Source organism: Pocillopora verrucosa, chromosome 3 (genome assembly GCF_036669915.1).
Source record: "Pocillopora verrucosa isolate sample1 chromosome 3, ASM3666991v2, whole genome shotgun sequence".
NCBI classification, from domain to species: Eukaryota; Metazoa; Cnidaria; class Anthozoa; order Scleractinia; family Pocilloporidae; genus Pocillopora; species Pocillopora verrucosa.
The window spans coordinates 3660553-3682140 of NC_089314.1; the positions used below are offsets into that span (position 1 = coordinate 3660553).

Here is a 21588-nt window from a genome sequence, read left to right on the forward strand (position 1 = left end):
TGATGGTAGAAATTTTCACGAAAGCAAATTGCCGAAGATAACCCAAGGAGATGCAGCGACGAATAAACATTTAGTAGGTGATTGGAAGGCAATAGCGACAGATAGCATAAAAAGGTCCCGTGCAAAGAGCACGAGTGTTCTGCCAGACCTATCAGGAAGTATGGAGAAGGTGGTAAAATTCAGACCTGCTACACCTCTGACAAAACAGCAAGTTGAGGACTTAAACGATAAGGTTGCCGCATCTCATAACAAATCGCATGATTTGGCCAAATGGCTCAGAGACCAACAGTAACTACAAAGGAATGAAAGTAACAATATTTTAGTATTCCCAGCAAGTTGGAATTTACCCGTTTCTCGCAAGGCTCATTGAATTGTATTTATGTCGAGTTTAAAAACTATTAATTCTTTAAGAAAAGAAAAGTATATCCCGCAGTCCTGAGGAACTAATATTTATTCCATAATCACCGAACTCATTAAGGGAATGGTGAAGGTTAAAGTTCGGCTGAAACCTTCACCAGATTGGTTTGTTTTCTTTGTATCTTCTCTCTTTCATGATTGTTTTCTTTTTAAACTCAAATGAACATCAGTGCATAGGGGTTTAACCCTGTAAATATGATAGATCCATGCAGTCGTACATTGAAAAATTTTCTTAACATACAAGCGTTGATGTCTTTGCCGCTCACAACAAACACAATAAGTATGATACATTTTGATTTCAGTCAAACATTAAGCTAAGGGATGATTTTGTCTGATAATAGAACAGAAACTCAAGGATCAGCTCCGATCAAATCTTCTTAAAGCTTATTCATTTAACACGTATTATACAGTTGTCCATTGAATGGATACTAATAGTTAACTTAAGTGATTAATCACAAATGTGTTGAACAAACTTTGGGATTGTGCTAGTGTTTTGGATCCCTCTTTTGTTAGAAGGGAAAAAACCCCAAGGAGAAGAGGCCGCATCATGCGATCTTAGTTAATCATACTGTAGCTATTTCAAGATATTACAACTTTTCTTTTCTACGGTACATCATACAAAAATGAACAATAATAAATGAACAAAGTGTGACATCGGCTTGACGCTAGTATGACGCCGCCTCAGTAGTGTTCTCCTTTCTTGTTCATCTAACGATATTCGTTTTCCCAGTTTTCAGACGAAGAGAAGAAGAAATCATTTGAATATTTTATTTACAAATTGACATCACACTTTTGAAATCCTTGGTCGGGGAAAGGGAAATTTATAGACATTCATTCTGTAGGAAACACACGCGACCCAGATCGAACAGGATTGAATATTTAAATAAATGAGTTAGACTTTTAAATCGATATTATTGATCATATTATTTTCATCTGTGCTAGCTGAGTTGAATATAAACTAATGTAAGCACTGGTCGGTGGTGCTAATACATGGATTTCGTGTTTCTCTCAGCGTTCTTTGAAGCTGCTAGTTTAAGATGCATGAAGGATAATGATAAAGTTCCTTGGGCAGGGTGTGAGGTGGTGAGGTTAAAATCAAAAAGGGGAAAAAGATGCATGCATGACGCACTTATTCTTATTTTCACTCCAATATGCAGTGATCTTCGTACTTCAGGTACCAACCCTACACTTAGCCGTCCTACCAAAGCGGAATAATTTTTGTTGTGTCACGAAAAGAAGCCGTAAAGAAACAAGTGCAGAATTCAATTTGCCCTACCTAATTTGAGGGCATAAGTATTTTTTTTTCGTTTTGGGTAAATGGTCTTCTTTTCGTTGCATCGATTTTCATCCAAAGAAATTTCCTTCATATGTCTCGAGTTCTCCAGACCATTGGTGATACAGAACGCACAGAACATAGGAAGGTCGTAGAATTTCACTACAACCATGCTTCTTACCACCGATATGTAACCTTTTTCCTCATCTGGGCACATCAGGCTCCAGATGAATTGAGTATGCTTCGAGTAACATCTTGTAACATTTTATCAAACAGCATGTTCAAACCACGCTATTGGCCCTCAGCAAGTTATCGATCCTACTAGGATGACGGGAAAGAATCCAACCATATCAAAACATGAAGCTTCCTGCGTTGCTGTCTCTTGCTTAGATTTCGAAGATAAGAATCTTAATGCCTAACCCTTTTTTTCTTTAGATATCAACCAAAAATTGACAAGGCGCGTGAATTGATTCTTTGGTAAAGAGATCTTCATATTTCGAGGAAAGGAAATCAGCATAAAATAGTTAATTGCGTGACTGAATGACAATGCTCGATCTTCAAAGGGTAATCAACGTGGGGCAAATCTAGCAATTTGCATATTTGCAGGTAAAACAGAGCCGTTAAAACTTCTTCTTCCTGTTTTTGTAAAAATGCGCCGTATTTCGCTCGATTGAGTGGTATGTTGTTCCTTCCGGAGCGTCATTTCCTTAGCATTTCCGGAGGTTCACGAGGCTTTGTCCATTTTGGAGCCTTATTTTCCGCGCCACGGCAAGGGTTTTGTTCCGCTTTCTGTGTGCTTATTAACCAACCATGTACGATGTAAAAGAATCCTTTTTAACAGAAGATTGGAAAAACTATAGATTTAATCTGCTCTTGTTCATCGTGGAACGGCAAAGAACTTCTTACATATACTGGTTAGTATGGTGCATCGTTTGCTCTTATTTTGACAATCAGGAACTGGAAGGGAAACTTGATTTCAAAAAATATTTTGGTGTATAGTTTTCTAAGAATATGAAAAGAGCGGAAGCATGAAGTGCAAATGTTTCTCGCTTTACAAAAGTTTAACATTCGATTTCTACATTTCGACATAGTGTGTTGAAAATAAGATATTTTCATAACTAGCCGGAAGGGGAATAGGAAGGAAAAAAGGAAGGAAGAAAAAATAAAATATACGGTCAAAAATGAGCAAAGCCAGAAATCAGACAGTTATACAAACATTTACGTATTTGCAATCCCGTCGGCTATTCTCGCAGAGAGACGAAGGCAGAACTCAAGAGAACTGTGAAAGTCAAGTGTAACATCCTACAGGTGTTTTTAATGATGTTGCCCTGCAATGCATCTTAAGACGTTTTCGTGTCTTCAAAGTCAAAACAATTCTGTGATAAACTTCGATCATTCTCCAATGCTTCTTAAAATTAAGCTCACAATTTACTTTTAGAAGTATACCTTTACGCAGATTCAGTCAGGGCTGCAAATCTTTAAAATTACCAAGGATAAACGTGGCATTGCAAATTTCACGTGCACAAAATCATAAGTTAACAGAGAAGCTGCAAACTGATGAGGAGAGAAAAAAACTAAATGTTTACAATAGCTGACACTTAAAGTATACCCTTGTCATAAACATTAAGGTAAAGGATAAAAACTTATGAACTAAATGCAAAACGTTTTGTTTTTGACTAACGTTCATGCTACATACCATGAACCTAATAAATATGCAACTTGTCAAATGGGGTAAATGACATTAATTGGTGTAAAATATGCAGGACTAGAAAGATTCAGTTTTAAGTGACAAACGTAAGCTGCAGGAGTCCGTATTGTTTACATCAAGGCTAGAGAGGTATTGTCGGTGAGTAGCTGGCTACAATTCGCATCTCAAAAAGCCTAATTCCTTTCATTAAATGAATAATTTTTGAATGTCTGCAAAAGGCTCACTAAACAATTGAAAAATCGACAAAATATGTCTGCTTCGCTATTTAATGTCTTTGACGTCTAACGACAATTAAAGCGGTGGGAAAGAACTTTTTTTTCTTTATATAAGGCGAGCCAAAATGTTATTAGCTAGTATTCAGTAATTGGAAATGTCATTTACAAATTTTCTCATACTTTGGAAGAACATCACTTAAAACATTGTGCCACCTTGAATATTTTTGACGTCACTCAACCGTAGAGCGACTCAAAGGCGGCAGCATCTTTGGATAAACAGTTAGCTGAATAGTTTCAACATGATTAGGTGTATAACAGGAAAGTTTGTTTTGCACGAAAGTAGAGCATCCTAAAATAAAATTACGTTATGCAAATGAATTGAAGCATCACCTTAAACAAAGTAAAGCTGGGAAGGAGGCGATAGACATGCAGATAAATAAGACTACGGAAAGCCTCTAAGCCCTACGCCAAATTTATCTGGCATTATCTCTCGAGAGCAATAGACATTCAGGTGTAGGTTGATTATTATTAGAAGACGCTGCATTAGTTTCCCCTTCAGTGATGCGGGGTTAAACAATAGCTCTGAAAAGGGTAACACTATGTAGAAAGTTCTGCTATGTATTTGTAGGATGCAAGTGCTACATGAATTTTTTACTGCGACACAAACAATAAAGGCTCTGGCTGCTCTGGCCCTTGAATCAAAGTTATCGAGGTTATATCTCCAGAAATGCTTTTATTCATATACGCTGCTTAAACTTCGCTGAAAGCTCTAAGCTAGTGCCGCTAGCTTAAAGCTTTAAGCAAAGTAGTCATGTTTTTATTCTTTTTCTTCGAAATTTTTCTACATCTTCGGTAACAGGTTTACCTGATTATCATTAAAGAAATATTTTACCCTTTCAAGGAAAGATTGTGAATTTGCCTGAAGCGCTGGAGATCCAGTTTGCTTCGTCCCTCTGCGTTCCGAGCATAATTTCCAGAAACAAATTCCTCAATCGATGATTTGAGCAGAATTATCAGCACTCCATTCAAGCTTACAGAAGTAGCCTGCGATGAATGAGTTCATAAAACTAAAACAAAACTTTTTGAAACTGACAACTCGCAAACTGAAGTGGCAAGACAAACGGACGTAATCTGAGAGCCGGGACGTAAGGTTTTCAGTTAAATTTCAAAGCCTTAGTTAGATAGTGATCTTTGGATATGGAGTCAAGCTTATAGTATTTTAAACTGATTTCCTAAGGTAAGAATTTTAGAAAGATAACTCTTACTCTTTGGTAGCTGACAAGACTGCATGTGCTCTTTGGAATTATTTGTCTACACATCCAAAAATAACAAGTTCGCTAAAAGAAAGTCATTTAGGGATTCAGTTTGGAACGAAAGCTTTAATTTCGTCAAATATTGTTTTGTAGGTGTGTCTAAGGTGACATCATCAAGCTAGAGCCTTTTCCTTGTGAAATTCGATGAATCAATCTTTTAGTCTTCTTAAAGGTGTGATCATAATAATGGAAGAGTTGCAACGAAAGGCAAGAAAAGTTAAAATTAATTACACTGGGATGGAAATAAAAACAAAAAAGAATAACAATACAGCAGATATGGAAATATATAAACTGGCATATATGCTCTAGATTGGAAATTAAAATTTGACGTGTTAGGTGTGAAGGGAAACTCTACCTATGAGTGGAGCTACACGATGTAAAGTGACATCTGTGAGAAATATTCTTACAAGCGTTCATCTTCCATCATGCTGATTTCTGTTACATGCCAGTGTTTCGCAAAGTTTGCATTTACGAATCATGGCCGAGATTATCTCCTGCATTTTCTATAGGCTGGATGAGTTACTCTTGTTAAATAGCATTAGGCTATGTACCTGAAAGGGCGTTCCAATGAATTAAGTAACTCCTTTTTTATTCTGTTATAGCTTGCGAATAATTTCATTCTAGAACTTCATTGATCAACATTACAATATCAAAAAGTCGTCAGTTCACCTTCTTATCAATGTGATCCAGTGCAAAGAGTTAAAAAACGAAATAACAACAAACACCTCTGGCCTGTGCACTCGGATGAGTATCTGTACAAATGAACAAACTTACAATTCTTTGAGCTTCTATCTTGAGAAATAAATGAATCAACTGATCCAAACAGATATGAGTAAAAAATTCTTTAAGCTTGAAGCTTGAAATCAGAAAAATTAAATCAGAAAGTATAGTTTAGGCTAAATAATAGGTTATTTCATACCTCAAAGATGCATGCATGTGCAGTCTGAGCAAAAACACCCATTGTGTGCTGCCTGGACTAGGTAAGTTCTTAGGAGCTTAGAATCACACTCTTCATTAAAAGATGGCTTAGACATTTTCAAGCATGTTTTATCTCTTTGTACAATTTCGATTGTTCATGTACATTGGACTACTCCTTGTGAACTTGTACATTGTTAACCTTAGACATTTTTTTGAAGGCAAAGTCATGTCTGATTGACTAGGTATCTAATGAAGTATTCAAGTTGTCAATTTGAAAACTGATAAACGACATCAATTGAGTTTGCTTTCAGCATTATAATCACTTCTTCGTGCTGAGGAACCCATAGTGTGCAATTTTCGCATCAAGACGGTTAAAGGCAATTTTGATAGGTAATTGATTCAATCTTTTGCGTAATTTTCATTCATAAAACGAATTTGAAAGGTATTTTAGCAGAAATAATCCATTCAGAGGGTGATCTACATTTCTGTTCAGGTGTGCTTCTGTATTTAGCTTTGCATTGTGTTTGACCATAACCCTTCCGTTTCAATCTGTCTTAATAATTTAAACCTGTGTTGTTTAGCCTCCAAAAGCATGGACATTTGCCCCACTTGCAAGTGGTGCAAGACATAAGGGAAATGTTTATTTTGGACAGAGGAAGTTTGATTTGTGTGAAAACGGTAGATGAAGGTCGATGAAGATGCATAAACAATATACTTAAGTTTTATTTGGGGGCGTTCTTTTAACAGTTTTTCCTTATTTGGTTCATGGGCAAACATAAGCACTCGACGGAGCGAACGTGATGTCTCTGAAAATTCGGGTGAAGATTCTCGAATGCCATAGGCTCGATACACGCAGACTATATCCGTTTATATTCAATTGTCACATCCCAGATTTAAAAAGAGTCAGGTTTGTTATGTGAGAAGAAAAAGGGCTCTTAAATATAAATTTCCTTGAGGCTGCTTCCGAGTGTCGGAAGCCTTTCAGTTATTTCGTTGGGTGGTTTATGGCGCACTTCTTACACGGATCAAAGAATGTAACTTTCTGTCACGCCGATTTGTCCATAGGGCTCGTGTGTATTTTGCTTTAACGTTTCAGAGTTTGTTATGTGTAGGCAGAAAAAGTCAATCAAGGTGTTAGATGTTATATCAGACACGCTCTTACATTAACTTTTGGATGAATACAGAGATGAGGTTCTTCCACACTGCTGGTTTTAATTACTTCTTTCCTTTAAATACATTTCTTGTCCGTTTAAAGCTGGTTGTGTACAAAGCCCTTTTCTGACAGGTTTTTTCTGACGTCGAGTTTTTAGTTAATTGAAGATATTTCAATATCCTTTTGTTAACCGGCTAAGATAAAAAACTCGCGGCAATATTTCAAACATTCGCTTCCATGGAACTGTTATGTTTCATAACCAATGAAAGATTCCGGTTCGTAAAATTCAGTGACAACTAATTGAAGAAAATATAATGGTATTCACGATATTATAAATCCTGTAATCCTCAAATCCGATCCGGGTATTGAGAGACAAAAAAGCGGAAAAAATATTTGCCCGGAAGCTGCTAATCTTAGGTCTTGTTTCCATGCCTCAATGAATTCAATAATCTTGATGAAAGTAAAAATTTTAGCGCACGATACCCTTGAACTAGCTTTACCTCTCGGTCTGATTTTTTTGAGGCCAGTAGTAGTTAAGTATTTGAAATTTTTTGTTCATTAAGCCACTGTAATAAGCTTTCCCTTTTGAAGTCGCTTGATAAATACTCTCTATTCTCTTTTTTTATGTACTCATTTAGCATTCTTCTGTGATAGTTGTCACTTAAGCCAGACATTCTCAACAATGCTCTTGAAATGTCTGTATCTGGCTGATAAACAGCCTTTACCCTAAGTTCACCATTGTCTATCACTGGGCTGGTTTTTGTCGTTTTACTTTGTTGTAGTCTTGGAAGATGCAGGTTTTTTTCTACTTGTCCCAAACCGACTTCGCGTTGACTTTTCAAATCAAACATTTGTGCTGAAACAAGGTTTCCTTCTGATCGTGAGCGGCTGCTTAGCTCCAAGCGTGTGCGATACCGATGGATCACGGGACTGCTTTTGCTTCCTTCGCTTAGATGCGCATGTGGCATGTGCACGTGAATTTGCGCGTTTTTACCACGTTGGCCGTCTCTTTGTCCATCTTGTTTTCTTCTTGATTTTGCCTTTACGTCTTTTCCTTGCATGGCTCTTGATTCCTTTGAACAGTTTGCTCTGTTCTCACAGAGAAACAACGAATGAAATGTTGCATTAGCAAAAACATTTGATGTGTTATACTGTTGATATATGTCAGATGTATTTTATGAGATCAAATTAATATTCTGTCTTTCAAACCATAATTGTTCTGTCTTCTTAGAGTAGAATATTTGCCTTGTCAAGAAACGTTTGCATTTTATCCTAAAAAAAAACAATAACTACACGATGTTTATGAAGGGAAACAAACAAAGCCAATACAGATGTTCTTTAAAGAAGAAGATGCTCCGTAAAAGTAACACCAAAAATCTTAACGCACAGTATAATACATCTATCTCCTCTAGGCAAAAAATAAAGGAATGAATAAATGAATAAATCGTTTTCATTGAATGAGGGTCTCAGTGGGGTGATGGCTTTCACGGCTATTGGTTAACTTCACTGAGACCCTCTAAAGTTAGTCAACGGCATAGCATTTTCCTGTTATATCAGTGATTCCCTTACCAGTTTACTTCAAAAACCAGCCTCTTTAACGCTTATTGATTAATAGAAAACGATTTCTTTTTCCGAAGCAATGCTCGATTGATTCAATGATCGATCTTCAGTGACTCATCGATGTTTGTTGAGATTTTCAAATAAGGCAGAAGTTTCCCTTGTAAATAACACTAGAGAGGGCACTTTGTAATCTTGGCAAGTTTAATGCAAAAACAGGGAAGTGCGTATTAGACACTCTGAGAAAAACAGGTGATAGCTGCACGTAATAATATTAAAAGATATGACATGGCAGTTTTAGTCGCCCTCTGGCTACTGATTAATTTGTGATATTTGCTTTAAAACGCCGAACAAAGCTGTCGTCATTAGCCATTCATTCAACTTTTCGCTTTTTATGCAACGGTTAAGGCAAAAACCGTGTTTTCTCGCAAATTTACACAAACTTTCTTTTAACACAACAATGAACTAAGATAAATTTTCCAGAATATTGCTGGGATGGATCGCTATCACAAAATCAATTCGTTATTGATCTTTCTCTGCAAGGTAAGAAAAGTCATAACTAGATTACGTCCAAGAACAGAGATATGGCTTTCAGTGATCGCTATAATTTCCTATCTCAGTTTTTGTATTGTTGGAAAGATAATGCTCAGGAATTGAACTAAGATGCCTACTTTACCACCCACGTTAAAAAAAAAATAATACATTCGCCGGGCAATGAGTGACGCCTGCCTAAATGGCCCGAAGTATTGAATAGGAAAGACAGACAAATATAAATCGAAATAGCTACGATTGTATATCACCACACGAAGTAAACGAAGTAAACGCAAAATAGGTTAATCAAACCTGGAAATGTCTTCAAAGTTGGAAATCCGGTATTCTGAATTCTTACCGCGGAAGTTCTGGAAAGATCGCCAGTAGTTAGTTAGAGTTTAACAGTTAGATATGAATTTTAGCTGACGTGGCGTAACTAATGTAAAACTATATTGACCCCTTTCAAATAAGTCACTGTATCGTAAAAGAGCCATTTTCTCTTAATCGTTTCTTTAAAGAACTATAAAATACTTTCGTTCAATTTCATGCTCTTTTCTTTTCTTAGTATGACGCGGCGTTTTCATACTTGCCGTAATATGGTGCAAGAGTTCCAAACATTCTTTTTTTGTTTATTTCTTTGATTGTTCTCAATTTTGTTCGATTGATCAAGCTTTTACAAACATTAGAAGAAAAAAGTAAGTTGAATGGGTATAGAGAGATACAAGCTACGATTAGCCACTTATAATTTGAGAAAGGGCTTATATTTATAGGCCCATTTACTGCTAATGTGGACATACTTTAAATAGACATATTGTCTTTCTGTCCAAATTTTTTCGCTGACTCTGCACTTCAATGTAAGGTTCTTATGATACAAGGTTACATAATGTAGTTACGGTGAGTGAACCCACAGCAAAAAATCTACTGGACTTTGAAACATAAATATATATATTTTTTTTAAAGAATCAAAGGTCAGGTGTGCAACCAGACATTTTCTTCGTCGAACTGAGCCAAATGCGCATTCTAAAAGAAATACGACTGAAAAGTTCTGGCCGCTTTTTATGCATCTCGCTTTTGAGAGGAAAATAATTTTCTTATCCTTCCTGTTAAGGTGATCATTTTTCCGGCTTAAAAGAAACAAAACAAGGTATATCAATCCTGTGATAGTCTATTCGCTCATCCTGGTAAACTGTCCGGTGATTGCATTTACCCACACTACTGATAAAAAGAAAACAAATTTTCGCGTGAATAAGTGGTCTGGTACATTAGGTGCTTTAACTAATTGAGGAATTTTAATAGCCGGGTCTGTATCTTTTCCTTTCGCCGGAAACCCAATAAAAATAACTCCATGATTACCAGACACTACTGCATCAATTAGACGAAATGCGAGCGTTGTAACGTCTAGCATTACAGTCATCGTGTCTCTAAATTGACAGTGACCTTGACATTTTCAAGGATATCAAGAAATCCTTGATGTGAAAAAGGCTGTTCCATTCACTCTTCAGCATTTTCTGCCTTTACTTTCGTCTGCGAAAATGAATTTTCATTTTTACGATTCCTCGTAGCTGGTACAGAAATGATACAAAAAAAAATTGTTTGTGCCAAGCATTCGGTCACTCAGCTACACAAAATCGTCCTTGAATATAACCAATCAGTTGAGTTTCACGAGAAGGCTTTAAATGTTCGAGTTTTTCACGTGAAACAAATCAAGTTTACATGTACCTCCCGTGAGGAGCGCGTCACTGGAACTAGCCTCACGCGTGCAAGCTTTAATGATCGGCGATCATTTGAGTTTCACGAGACTCAAACTAGTATGTGCTATCCCACAACAAGTGGGTTTATATTCACGTGAAACAAATTTGGGCAAGTTGCTTCTTGCTTCGCAGGACTTTTATCAAGGTATCGTCGTATTTGTATGTTATATTCTGGATCAAGACTTGTAAATCTGTGAACTTGTGTTTAAAGGTAACTAGTTTAAGATTTTTTACCGCATTTATTCCTCTTTAAACTTTCGAATCTTTAGCTTTCTTGTATCATCTTATCATCATGTGACAGACTTCGATTCTACATGTATAACCCTTATAAATAATGTTTTATACTTCTAGTTCGCAATAATCGAACACATGGCTGTTGCAAACAGTGTGATTTCTGCCTAAAATTAGGAGCAAAACGTCTACCATTTTCAATTGACCGCAGGAAGTTTTGAAATAGTTGCCAAAGACAAGAACAAAATGATGAAACATCACACAGAATCCAAGATTATCGTTTTGTACATATTTTGCAACATTATTTATGTACTATTTTGCATGATTTTTGAATTTCGATTCCAGAATTCATGATAACAAGAAGGAATTGAGGGTGTGCAAAAATCTATGATTTTATCTTTCACATCTTTTTGAGAATTTTCGTTTGTTCAAGATGAAAGCATTACCAGTCAAATAACTGGTTATCAGGAGTGTTTACGCTCGAACGCTTTAGTCATTTTAAGTAACAGCTCAATAATAAACTGACGCATCTGCCTCATCTAAATTAAACACACTGTTTACAATGAACGGAGTCATTAACACCAGGGTGAAGAATATATTCAAATGGAAGTAACAATAACAAATTTTGCCCTATGTTTTTGTAATACTTTCTTCACTGATTCACTGACGCAATTGTTTAATTCTTAGAACGAAAACATATCCTGTCGATGTTTTTCTTCTTATAGACTACTTTGACGACGGATTACAGCTCTAAAGGTAAGATTTAAAGTATTAGAATAGTTACAAGATAGAAATATTAAGTCTCGCCTTCGCCACGAATGCAAAATTGAGAGTTTTCCAAATTTTTATTTTATTTATTTTATTTTTTTCTCTTTTGTTTTTCTCTTTCTTTTCTTCTCTTTTTCGTCGCCACTCGATTTCTGTTTTATAAGTGCCAAGCACAACAGTACAATACTTTAGGATATCTGGGAAATCAAAATGTCCATTATAGGATTGAAGTCTTTCCGAGTGCCCGACATTGTAACATATCACAGTCGCACAGATTGTTCTGGTAATTCTTATAAATGTTTTGTTCAGACATTCTTCGCGGTAAATCGTTGAATATCAAATTATACATGTAATCCCATGTAATCTATCAAAAGGGTCGCGTTTTAAAAGTCAGAATCTTCGATTTTATATGCATATTTACAAAGATTACGAGTCAAAAAGAAGATTAGCATAGAGGACATTTTAACGTCTTACTTTTCATTGCTAATGATGATTTGGTTCTTGATACGTAGTAACCTTACAACTAGATCACTATGTTAAAAATAACTATCATAGGGCGAATGCTATCTTCGATCAATTTCTGGCAAAAGTCAGGTTCTTTCGTGCTTTACTCCTATTTTTTATATTTTTTGCACAAAGCAGATTATTTATTCATAAAGTTCTGATCTCCAGCAGCAGATGTTTAAAAATAGTCTAAAATGGAAGGTATAATCCTCAAGTTTTAATTCTATCTTTTCCTTTGGAATCACTTCGACAAATTAGAATCCCAGCAAGGGTGCGTTGAGGTATTCTTGTATCCTGATTGTGGATACATCCACAATCTTCCACTTAACAATACAATAAACAACCTTGTTGTGTCCCTGGATGTCAGAATGCAAGTCACTTCAATGTGAATTTCATATATCAGTATTAGAGAGGTGTCAGATTGTAAGCATTTCCCCTAAGTGGTCAGTAATCCTTTTTGAAGGTCTTAAAGTCATGCACGATTAATCAAGTGAAAAATCGATATGTCCGTTTTATTTGAAGTTCAAACGGCATTAACTACCCCTTGATAATGTGTCCTCTATTTTATTGTTCAAAGATACATGACCGTTGTTTCACTACCGAGTCCGCATTAGAACCTATTTAGAGGAACGTCTTGCAATTGTGCGAAGTGCTTCACTGAAAGTCATTCGTTCTTCATTCCATAGTTCATAATTAAAGTGATATATCATGTCTCTGAACGGATCGAACGTGAAAGAGGAGGAAGATACGAAGTTCACAAAACTCTTCGTTGGAGGAATTCCTTATAATACAGCGGACGGAACTTTAAGGGAGTACTTCGAACAGTTTGATGACATTGTGGAAGCTGTAATCATCCGTGAAAGAAATAGTCAAAGATCCAAAGGATACGGATTTGTAAGTGATCTTATAGAAAACATATTTTAAGTTGAGTGACAAAATTAGGCTGTGGAATGTAATAATTTTATCGGAGGGTTTGTCCGTGAGGGTATGTGGGTCACTAGGTCACGAGGAAAATTCTTTAGCCAGATACCGATTCTCTGCCACTGCCAACTGCATGTGGTAGACTTATTTACTACATCAGCGAGGTTAATGCACTGATATTTAACCTGCTTCTGTAAAGCATCAGTATTATTTCCATGATGGGAAAATACATGATAAAATTATATCTGCGTGAAAGATGTGTTCGCAATATACATTTTTAAATCTTTTTCTCGTTCAAAGGTTACTATGGCCACTAAAGAGGGAGCCAAAAGAGCATGCGTCAACAAAAGGCCAATGATCGACGGTAGGCGAGCCAATGTCGACCTGGCGTATCTTGGTGCAAAACCCAAACCTACTAAAATGCCTCAAACAGATGATGCTGCCAGCCCAGAAACTAACGGTGTTCCTGCCTCGCCTACAAACTCTGAAGCTGCTACAGACAGTGGAGCAGAATGGGCTCCCGAAGAGTTCAGTCCTAAGTTCAAGAACCCTCAAGGTTACAATGTTGGCTTTAAGTATGACACAGGACATCCATCTCCTCCTATACCGATAATGATCCATCCAGCAGAATTCAAGCCACCAAACGTCAGCAGCATGCAGACCTACAATTCCAATATGCCAATGATGAACAACGTGGCGTATTACGCAGGAAGTATTCCACCTTACTCCTCACCAACCAATGCAGGCTTTGACCCCAAGTTCATTGATCCCTCCACTGTTAGTTTAGTAACCTATGTCCCTCAAGTGCCTGTGACATCTGCTCAACAAAATTCCCAGAGTCTTAATGTGCAATGTCTGCCACAGTACAACCATGTTCCACAACCACTATCAACGACGAAGCTGATCCCAAACCCCCGCTATGTCTACCCCATGCCAGTGTGGTATGTGGATCAGGGCAGGATACCTGGTGGGCAGGTCAGTTTTGAACCTGTGAGTAACTACTCCCAGATACCTTTCAACTCCAACTCTGTGGATGGAAGCAACACCTTTTCCACTTGCAAAATGTATCCCATCACAACTTATTTCTGACACGTTTTACTTGAATTAACATACCTTATGAAGGAAATTTGCGTTTTCTACAAGTTATCATGGACTCAGTATATAGTCAGCCTATGAACAGATAATCATCGCAACAGGTTTTTTAATTATAATAGTTATTTTCATAAATTATTTTCTGATTGTCAAATCTGACGCACCTAAAGTAATTTTTACACCTGCTCCTATATGCACGAAGCAATAACTTTTTTCCTTATCTGGGCATACACTGAGATATGTTACGCCAATAACTGTAGAAAGAACCTGCCTCAATGTACATCAGTGCGATATAGCCATGTAAATTACTAAATAAAATTAAATCAATCAAAACCAAGTAAACGCTGTTTTAAAGCAGCCTCATTTAGGATAAGTTAATTAAGGTATAAATACGTCACTTGAACCAGCTCAAGCTATCGAGAAAGTACCTTCGTGACGATGTATTGTATCAGTACATGCTAGAACTTTAAACGATCATTGACAAGAGTAATTGTACCGATAAGTTTATACGCAGGCGTATCAACTAAATGAAATTACGGATGTTATTATAAACACTTTAGTTATGCTGTAGATATCATAGAAACATTCACACTTTTGTAATGTACCGAGGACTAGATTTCATTCACAGTAATTGAATAGGTAAATTCAGATTTAATTGAAGTCGCCTGTTAGTTCGATTGAAACATCGGAAATAACTCAGTCAAATCCATCCGTTTATTTTAGAATAAAATTTCTACTGTTTTGTCTTTGCAACAAGCTTTTATGTCATGTTAGTCTTGTGTTAGAGGATATGTCATGTTGGCGTACATTGAGAAACAAAGGTTTCCTTTTTTCTTTCGCTTCACATTTTCAACGTGCAGTTAGTGAAGGCGAATTAGCCAATGTAGCTGACGTCTTAGCCGGCCAATTTATTGCGACAGAAGGCAACACTCGAAAGAACATCTTTTCCATATTCGCTTCAGTGGCCAATTTGCCTTAAATTATCAACGATACATGACAATCAACTAAATCAAAGATGCGTCTATCCATAAACCGTTGTAGACATGAACCAAATCAACGGCAACATAATCAAATTGAACGAACATTTTTACTACTGTGTATCCCTAGCATTCTGTAATATGGTTTCGTACGCTGATGCTTCAAGACATTTTTTGAGATACATCAGCTACGCGTCAGAAAAGAGGCCTGAACTACGATTATTCTCTTTCATGAAAATAAAACAAAGACGGTCCTTACCTTTAGCCTTATGATGCTTCAACACGTTGTTCCATCCAGAATACGTCGATCTTCGTGAGGTCGTGTTCACTTTTCACATAGAGAGATGTGACGACTGCAAGCCTGATCAAATCAACCTCTTGACCGCAGGAACTGATCACTATAATGGGTGACGCAATTTATGTGACGATGTCGGTTAGCAAGTGAATGTCACAAACTACTACATCAATCATTTTTTCGTTCTTCATCTTATTTATAGCCCTCATGATTTATCGGACAAGCGTTCGCCTCAGCCTGAGTAAATACAAAACTTTACTTCGAAGAAATCTTTGCAATGAATGATTTACGCAAGATTCAAAATTATTTTCATTTTTTTTTTTTGCACATCTCGTAGAGCTAGATCACGCAATGATTTGTTACGTTTGTATGTAACACTTTAATCGTTAACAACGTCATTATTATTATTGTTATTATTATTATTGTTATTATTATTATTATTATTATTATTATGAATGTTTCATCGAGTCTATCTGTATTAACCTTCGAATACGTCCAGGTTTAGTGTTTTGAAATTATTCTTTTTATTTAAAGAAAGTTCATAACATGTCCAAACAGCAGCAGCGGCGGCGATACAAAAAACATTATTTTTAGTGATTCGATTCAGAATAATAGTCACGTTCGTGTATTCACGCGGTAAGATAAATAATGGCATTTCCTTCACGTCATCTGCGTGACGTCAATAAACTAAGCGAACGTTTCAGAACGTAAGGAAACTAAAAATGAAATAAAATAAATAATGATAAAGACATGTGTTGGAGAATATCACCGGCAACTTATCCTATTATGTTAATTTCTCTATCTGACTATTTATTTAATATTTAATAGACGTCGCCCTTTGTCTGAAAAATATCCACGATATTTGTTTAGCCTGTAAAGATTCCAAGTTATGGTATTCCTCAGTCTTCATCTGCGCGGTACAAAAAATCGTCAGTTTGGACAAAAAGAACAGAGTGCAAATAGGGGAGACAAAAGAATATTGAGTACATGAATGAATAGCTAGGCTAAAAGGAATCATAGGCAACAGGCTTAAAAAATGTAAACCATCGAGCTTGTTTGTGATAATGTTATACTCTAATATAATGTGACTGTCAGCTCTCTAAAACTTGGAAAAGAATGAACTCGACCGACGTATTAATTGCCCTTAATATAATTCAGTTTGGGCAAAACAAATTAACTGAAACATGGAAAATTACTGATACATTTTTCAGGTTTTCAGATTGGACTCGAGGTTATAATGATGTATTTGCGGGGGGGGAAAAATCTTTAGAAAAAAAGCTCTCTTTGTTAAAAGTAGTTTAACGCTTGCAAATACGCCGTGCTTTCTAATTTTTAAAACGGTTTACAGTTAGAGGTCTTATGATAACAATGTTCGGTCACGGTTCTCTTGTACGAATTCTTCATTATGCATAAGATATAATAGTTCATCAGGAGTATGATTAAGGATCAGCCTAAAGGAAGAGGATCTTATTAGCCTCAAAAATTACGTGTTCCTTAGGATTCGTGGGACGTATCCGTTTCTCTTACGAACAGAGCTGAAGCATTGCATGGTTTCGACCCGCTTATATAACCACTGACGTAATCATAGGTCTGACGTCGTCACCAGATAGGTGTAGATCCGGTCAGTTTTTATTGTATCAAGTACAGAACACTAAAAGAACCTACAAATGATTTACTCAATAGGAATTAGAATAATGAGGCAAATGTAGTTTGACGTGAAAGAAACGACAGCAGCTAACCAGATGATATGAATGAAGTACAGAGGAAAGCGAGAGCGAGGTACTTTGAACAAGAAATTTGGAATAATTTGTCGAAGCAGAACTCTTTTGAGGACCGCCGATTAAACCTAAAACGCAACAAGCTGGGAAAGGACGAGAACATCGCGGTGAAATCATGGAATCAGGAACAATTGCTCATGTTGAGGAGAAATAAGAAACTGCATGAACTCTTGAATGGTTCACATGAACATTTTACTCAAAAAAGCAACCAGCTTATTCCACCTTCAACCCATGTAAGTCTTCCATCGTTAGGCGCACAACAAAGACCTCGATCAACATCTTCAAGTGCCCAGGGGAGTACTGATTTTTCATCACGATCTAAGGAGCCAGCTCGACCGAGATCACACACTGAGCAGATGTTGTCAGCAAAAACAGAACATTCCGTCAGGAAACAGTCAGCTCAAGAAGAAATCAGCTTGCCCTCAGTTTCTGCAACGAAAGTTCGACGCACTACGCATTCCGCTTTTTCGCAAAATACCAGCTTATCAAGTAGTGAACCCTTTATGCAAAGAAAAACAAGCTGGACAAGACCATCGACACAAATTCATCGGAGGACTGACATCACTTCTTTATACGATTAAATTCGGTCCATGTTTTTATATCAAGGAGATTAAACGCTTCAGGAATCCGTCTGGTAGATGAACCTATATCAGCTCGAATGTTTTATAGTAAAGATTACCATCAGAGCAGTCATGAATGAAACGGAAAAACACAGATATCCTTTTAAGAGCGGAATGCAGGCTGAGATATTGGACCCTGTAAAAAATATTAATGAAACAATGAAGTAACATAATTATCATCATTAAGAGAAATAACTACATCCCAGAAGAAGAGGAGAAACATATTTAAGAGCTGGAAAAAGCGAACTTCTGATCAATGTAGGACTTGCACTGCAACTTTAATCCTATTAAAAATTGATTAATGAATGAAAGAGACAAAATAGTTGATTATAAATGTCGACTAAAACGAAAGTTTTAGATCTTCAATGAGCTTGAATTATAAGAGTTAAGGCTACTTGGGCTTGATCATTTTACTTGTTAAGTAATATACTCCAGTCTTACGGACCATGGAGATACAACTCCATCCACGTTTACTAAGCTAATTCTGGTGATTGCAACAGTTAAACTAAACATTATTTCGTAAGTTCCGCTTATCATGATAATTTATTTGTTTATCTCTCGAGGCGCTTTTTTTCCTTGCTTTATTTGTTTTGTTTTGTTTTTTGTCCTAAGGTTTTCTTTTGTCAATTTTGTTCTGCCTTCTGTTCTTCTTCGTCTTCTTCGTCATCCTCTCACTGGTTTGATTGCGTGAGAGGGCAACTGAACTGCGGAGTTTGCTCAAACTTTCAGCCTAAATTTTCCACGTTTATTCTATTCCAGGCTGATCTCCACTAGCCTTTTGTCAAACTTACTTCTTCTTGGTTAAAATACTACATCTAATAGTCGGTTTCCTTAAATCTTATGATCGTGAAATCGTATGATCGTGGTAGGAAAGCGAATGCATAATAGTCGTTTATATAGGAAGGGCAATACAAGTTTGCTTTATGTCTCCTTCCGAAATCTTTACGCTCGGAGAGTCCATCAGCAGAGGCTGCAGAAATCTATTCAATTTGGTTTATCACGGGCTCTTTCGTTCTTTGTCTTCCTACGGAACTAATATCTGTACTTTCCCTTGGCACTAGAGAGTATGAAAATAAGTTTCTAGATTTATACAACTTCCACAAAAAAGGAAAAAGACGTATAATCCAACTTAATTAATTAATTTTTCAGCCGGTTTTCTCACTTCACCAACTACGCTTTAATTTGTGATATTGAAGCATTACCCATGTAACGACATGGCTGTTTCTGATTTATATTTTCTTCTTGTAAGAACATTTAAATGAAAACAAACAAAAAAGCAATAAAAAATACCTAGTTTTGAAGAAGGAAGAACATTCTGAAAAAAAATTGTGTTGATAACATGCCATTAACCGACATGATAACTCAAATTTGAACTTAAATCTCGATGTAGTTTCTACTATGCTGTTCCGACAGAAGCCCTCCAACAATCTGATTTAGCAGCTTTATTTACAGTTCAATTTCAGTGAACAAGATGTTTCCGGAAACGTTTGGTAGGAAGGTTTTCAAACTTTTATAATATTTTGTTCAAGCTTTTAATCCTCTCATTTAATTAACACGAGAAGACTTCCAGAGTTTTGTTCCAATCAAATGGAAGTCACTTATTTGCATGTTCAATTTGTCTGTAAAGGAAATAAGCGCAAATTAATTAGTTCGAAGCGATTCCACAGAGGTCGAAAATCGCAACTACTGCAAAATAGTGCTTGGTTGAGTCATGAACCTTATACGTATGTACATCCTTTCAAAGTAATGATAATCCTGTCACTTTATCTTCTCCCGTCGGAGGTATCCCAAATTCATCAGCAGTTAAACTCTTATCATTCACGCAATTATCCGCGTACGGCTTGACCCAATTTATATCTTTCTACAACAAATAAATAGAGGATATTTAAATAGATGCATAATCATAATAATAATAATAATAATAATAATATTAATAATAATGGTATTGGTATTAAAAGCCTCTCTGCGTTCTATTTAGCGCATAAAAATTTTAATGATAAAAGTAGTAAGAAAGCACCCCCATGCCTGTCTTGTGTCTTGCGGTTTTGTGCACTTTTAGGTGTCAAGCGTGAGATCGAGACAGGTTTGGAGTGAGGATTGTTGAAGGCGTACACAAAGCTGTGAATTACTCAGACTACCTGTTCTGTGAGGTTTTGATACTAAATCAATTAAACGATTCGCTAGGATTTATATCTAAAGCGTGATAATTAATACACGTATAGTCTCTCTGTGATTATAATTACCTAAATATGAAGTAGTAGATATACGTTACGTTGACAAAATAAAAATAATCTGCGTTGAATGTGACCTACATAGCGGAAGAAAGCAACCCCTATTAAATATCGGCGGGCTAGTTCCTCGAAAACTGAAAAGGAAAAGCACAGAACTGGTCTTCTAACATATCTGCATTGCTTGTATTTCCTGGTTTCTTCGAGTGAAGATGCCCGCCGCTTGAACGAGTTTTGAAACCGCATTTGAAATCATGTTGGAAACATGATATATTTTCGAGAGCTAAATATGGCTGATTGACACCGACACAATTTTTTTTGTTTTATGTTCAGGAGAATTCAGAAACAAAAAAAAGCTATCAATCATTTTGTTTTATCTAATGCCAGCATGAAACAGTAGTTCACTTTGTCCATTTATCAAAGAGATCATCGAAGACGAGATTATAGTTTATATTCTCTTGCCGAATACGAAAAGAAAAGTTCCTGTAGGATGCATGACACTTTTAGATAAACGTATTAAAAATACAGCCCTAAAATTTAAAATCGAAGATTCCAGATGTTTCCATATAGCTTCCCTCATGAATTGAGAGTAAATTAACTTGGCCTTCTTTTGATTAAATGCAAGGCCATGCAATACGTAATACTGTAAATTTCTAAATTTAAGGCCCTTTAAGTTCTTACCACAAATGAACACCATTCGCTTCAAACCTATGCCTAAGTCCTCCTCCCCTAGAGGTCGATCGGCCCACAAACCATAATCTCCAAACGTTAGCCGGGTTGATATTTAAACCAATGGTTTTCGCACATAGTCATAAAGTATGTACGTATGTGTAAGCATGTTCACATGGCAACCCATCGACATGTTACTTCCTGAAACATTCAGATCAGTCGGTCATCCAAGTGTAAAAGGAGTTTTCACGTACAGACTTTACATCACCCCGTCGCGCGTGCAAATACACACGCTCGGTCTTTCCCATAAAGATTTAAACACCTTATCTAACAAAAACATGAATTCCTATCACAGCGTAATCGGATTTTCAGTAAAATTGAAAGACGCCGATGTCTTCTACAACAGTGGGCAGTTGAAGAAACGTGTTCCTTAAGGTCATCCCCTAACATGCACGTTTTTTTGCTTTAATCTGGCGCAGCTTAGAGCATTAAACCGTGGAATAAAAGAAAAGAATCACTCAGTCGTTAAAGCATCAGATTTCATGGCATGATTTCTTTTCAATTGCGCCATGATAATCGAACAATGCGCACAAATCAACGATTCTGTGATTCGTGCATTTAACAATAAATGTTTGACTGAGTGACAAATTCTTTCTATTTTAATCGTAA

The 21588-nt window shown here is 36.5% G+C and overlaps 2 protein-coding genes and 1 long non-coding RNA gene across 12 annotated transcripts; 2 read left to right on the forward strand and 1 right to left on the reverse strand.

Moving 5' to 3' along the window:
- The first annotated feature begins 2496 nt into the window (after positions 1 to 2496).
- LOC131774488 (uncharacterized) lies at positions 2497 to 15108 on the forward strand. 10 transcript variants are annotated; one of them, XM_059090524.2, is made up of 4 exons: positions 2497 to 2604; positions 11793 to 11823; positions 13026 to 13233; positions 13561 to 15108. In XM_059090524.2, the coding sequence occupies exons 3-4, from the start codon at positions 13048 to 13050 to the stop codon at positions 14347 to 14349; spliced, it is 975 nt and encodes a 324-aa protein (XP_058946507.1). In that variant the 5' UTR covers positions 2497 to 2604; positions 11793 to 11823; positions 13026 to 13047; the 3' UTR covers positions 14350 to 15108. The 10 variants fall into 10 exon arrangements, with proteins under 10 accessions (XP_058946507.1, XP_066019062.1, XP_066019061.1 ...); XM_066162965.1 differs by lacking the exon at positions 2497 to 2604 and adding an exon at positions 3443 to 3536; XM_066162964.1 differs by lacking the exon at positions 2497 to 2604 and adding an exon at positions 3518 to 3536 and having other exon boundaries at positions 11755 to 11823.
- Positions 7041 to 21375, reverse strand: LOC136279336 (uncharacterized). The gene is made up of 3 exons (XR_010716815.1): positions 20932 to 21375; positions 15589 to 15727; positions 7041 to 8086 (listed from the first exon to the last, which is right to left on the reverse strand). It is a non-coding gene; the product is annotated as an uncharacterized lncRNA (long non-coding RNA).
- On the forward strand, positions 17376 to 18815 carry LOC131774483 (uncharacterized). Its single transcript, XM_059090512.2, has 3 exons — positions 17376 to 17403; positions 17456 to 17541; positions 17654 to 18815. The coding sequence occupies exons 1-3, from the start codon at positions 17376 to 17378 to the stop codon at positions 17981 to 17983; spliced, it is 444 nt and encodes a 147-aa protein (XP_058946495.2). The 3' UTR covers positions 17984 to 18815.
- Positions 21376 to 21588: the final 213 nt, after the last annotated feature.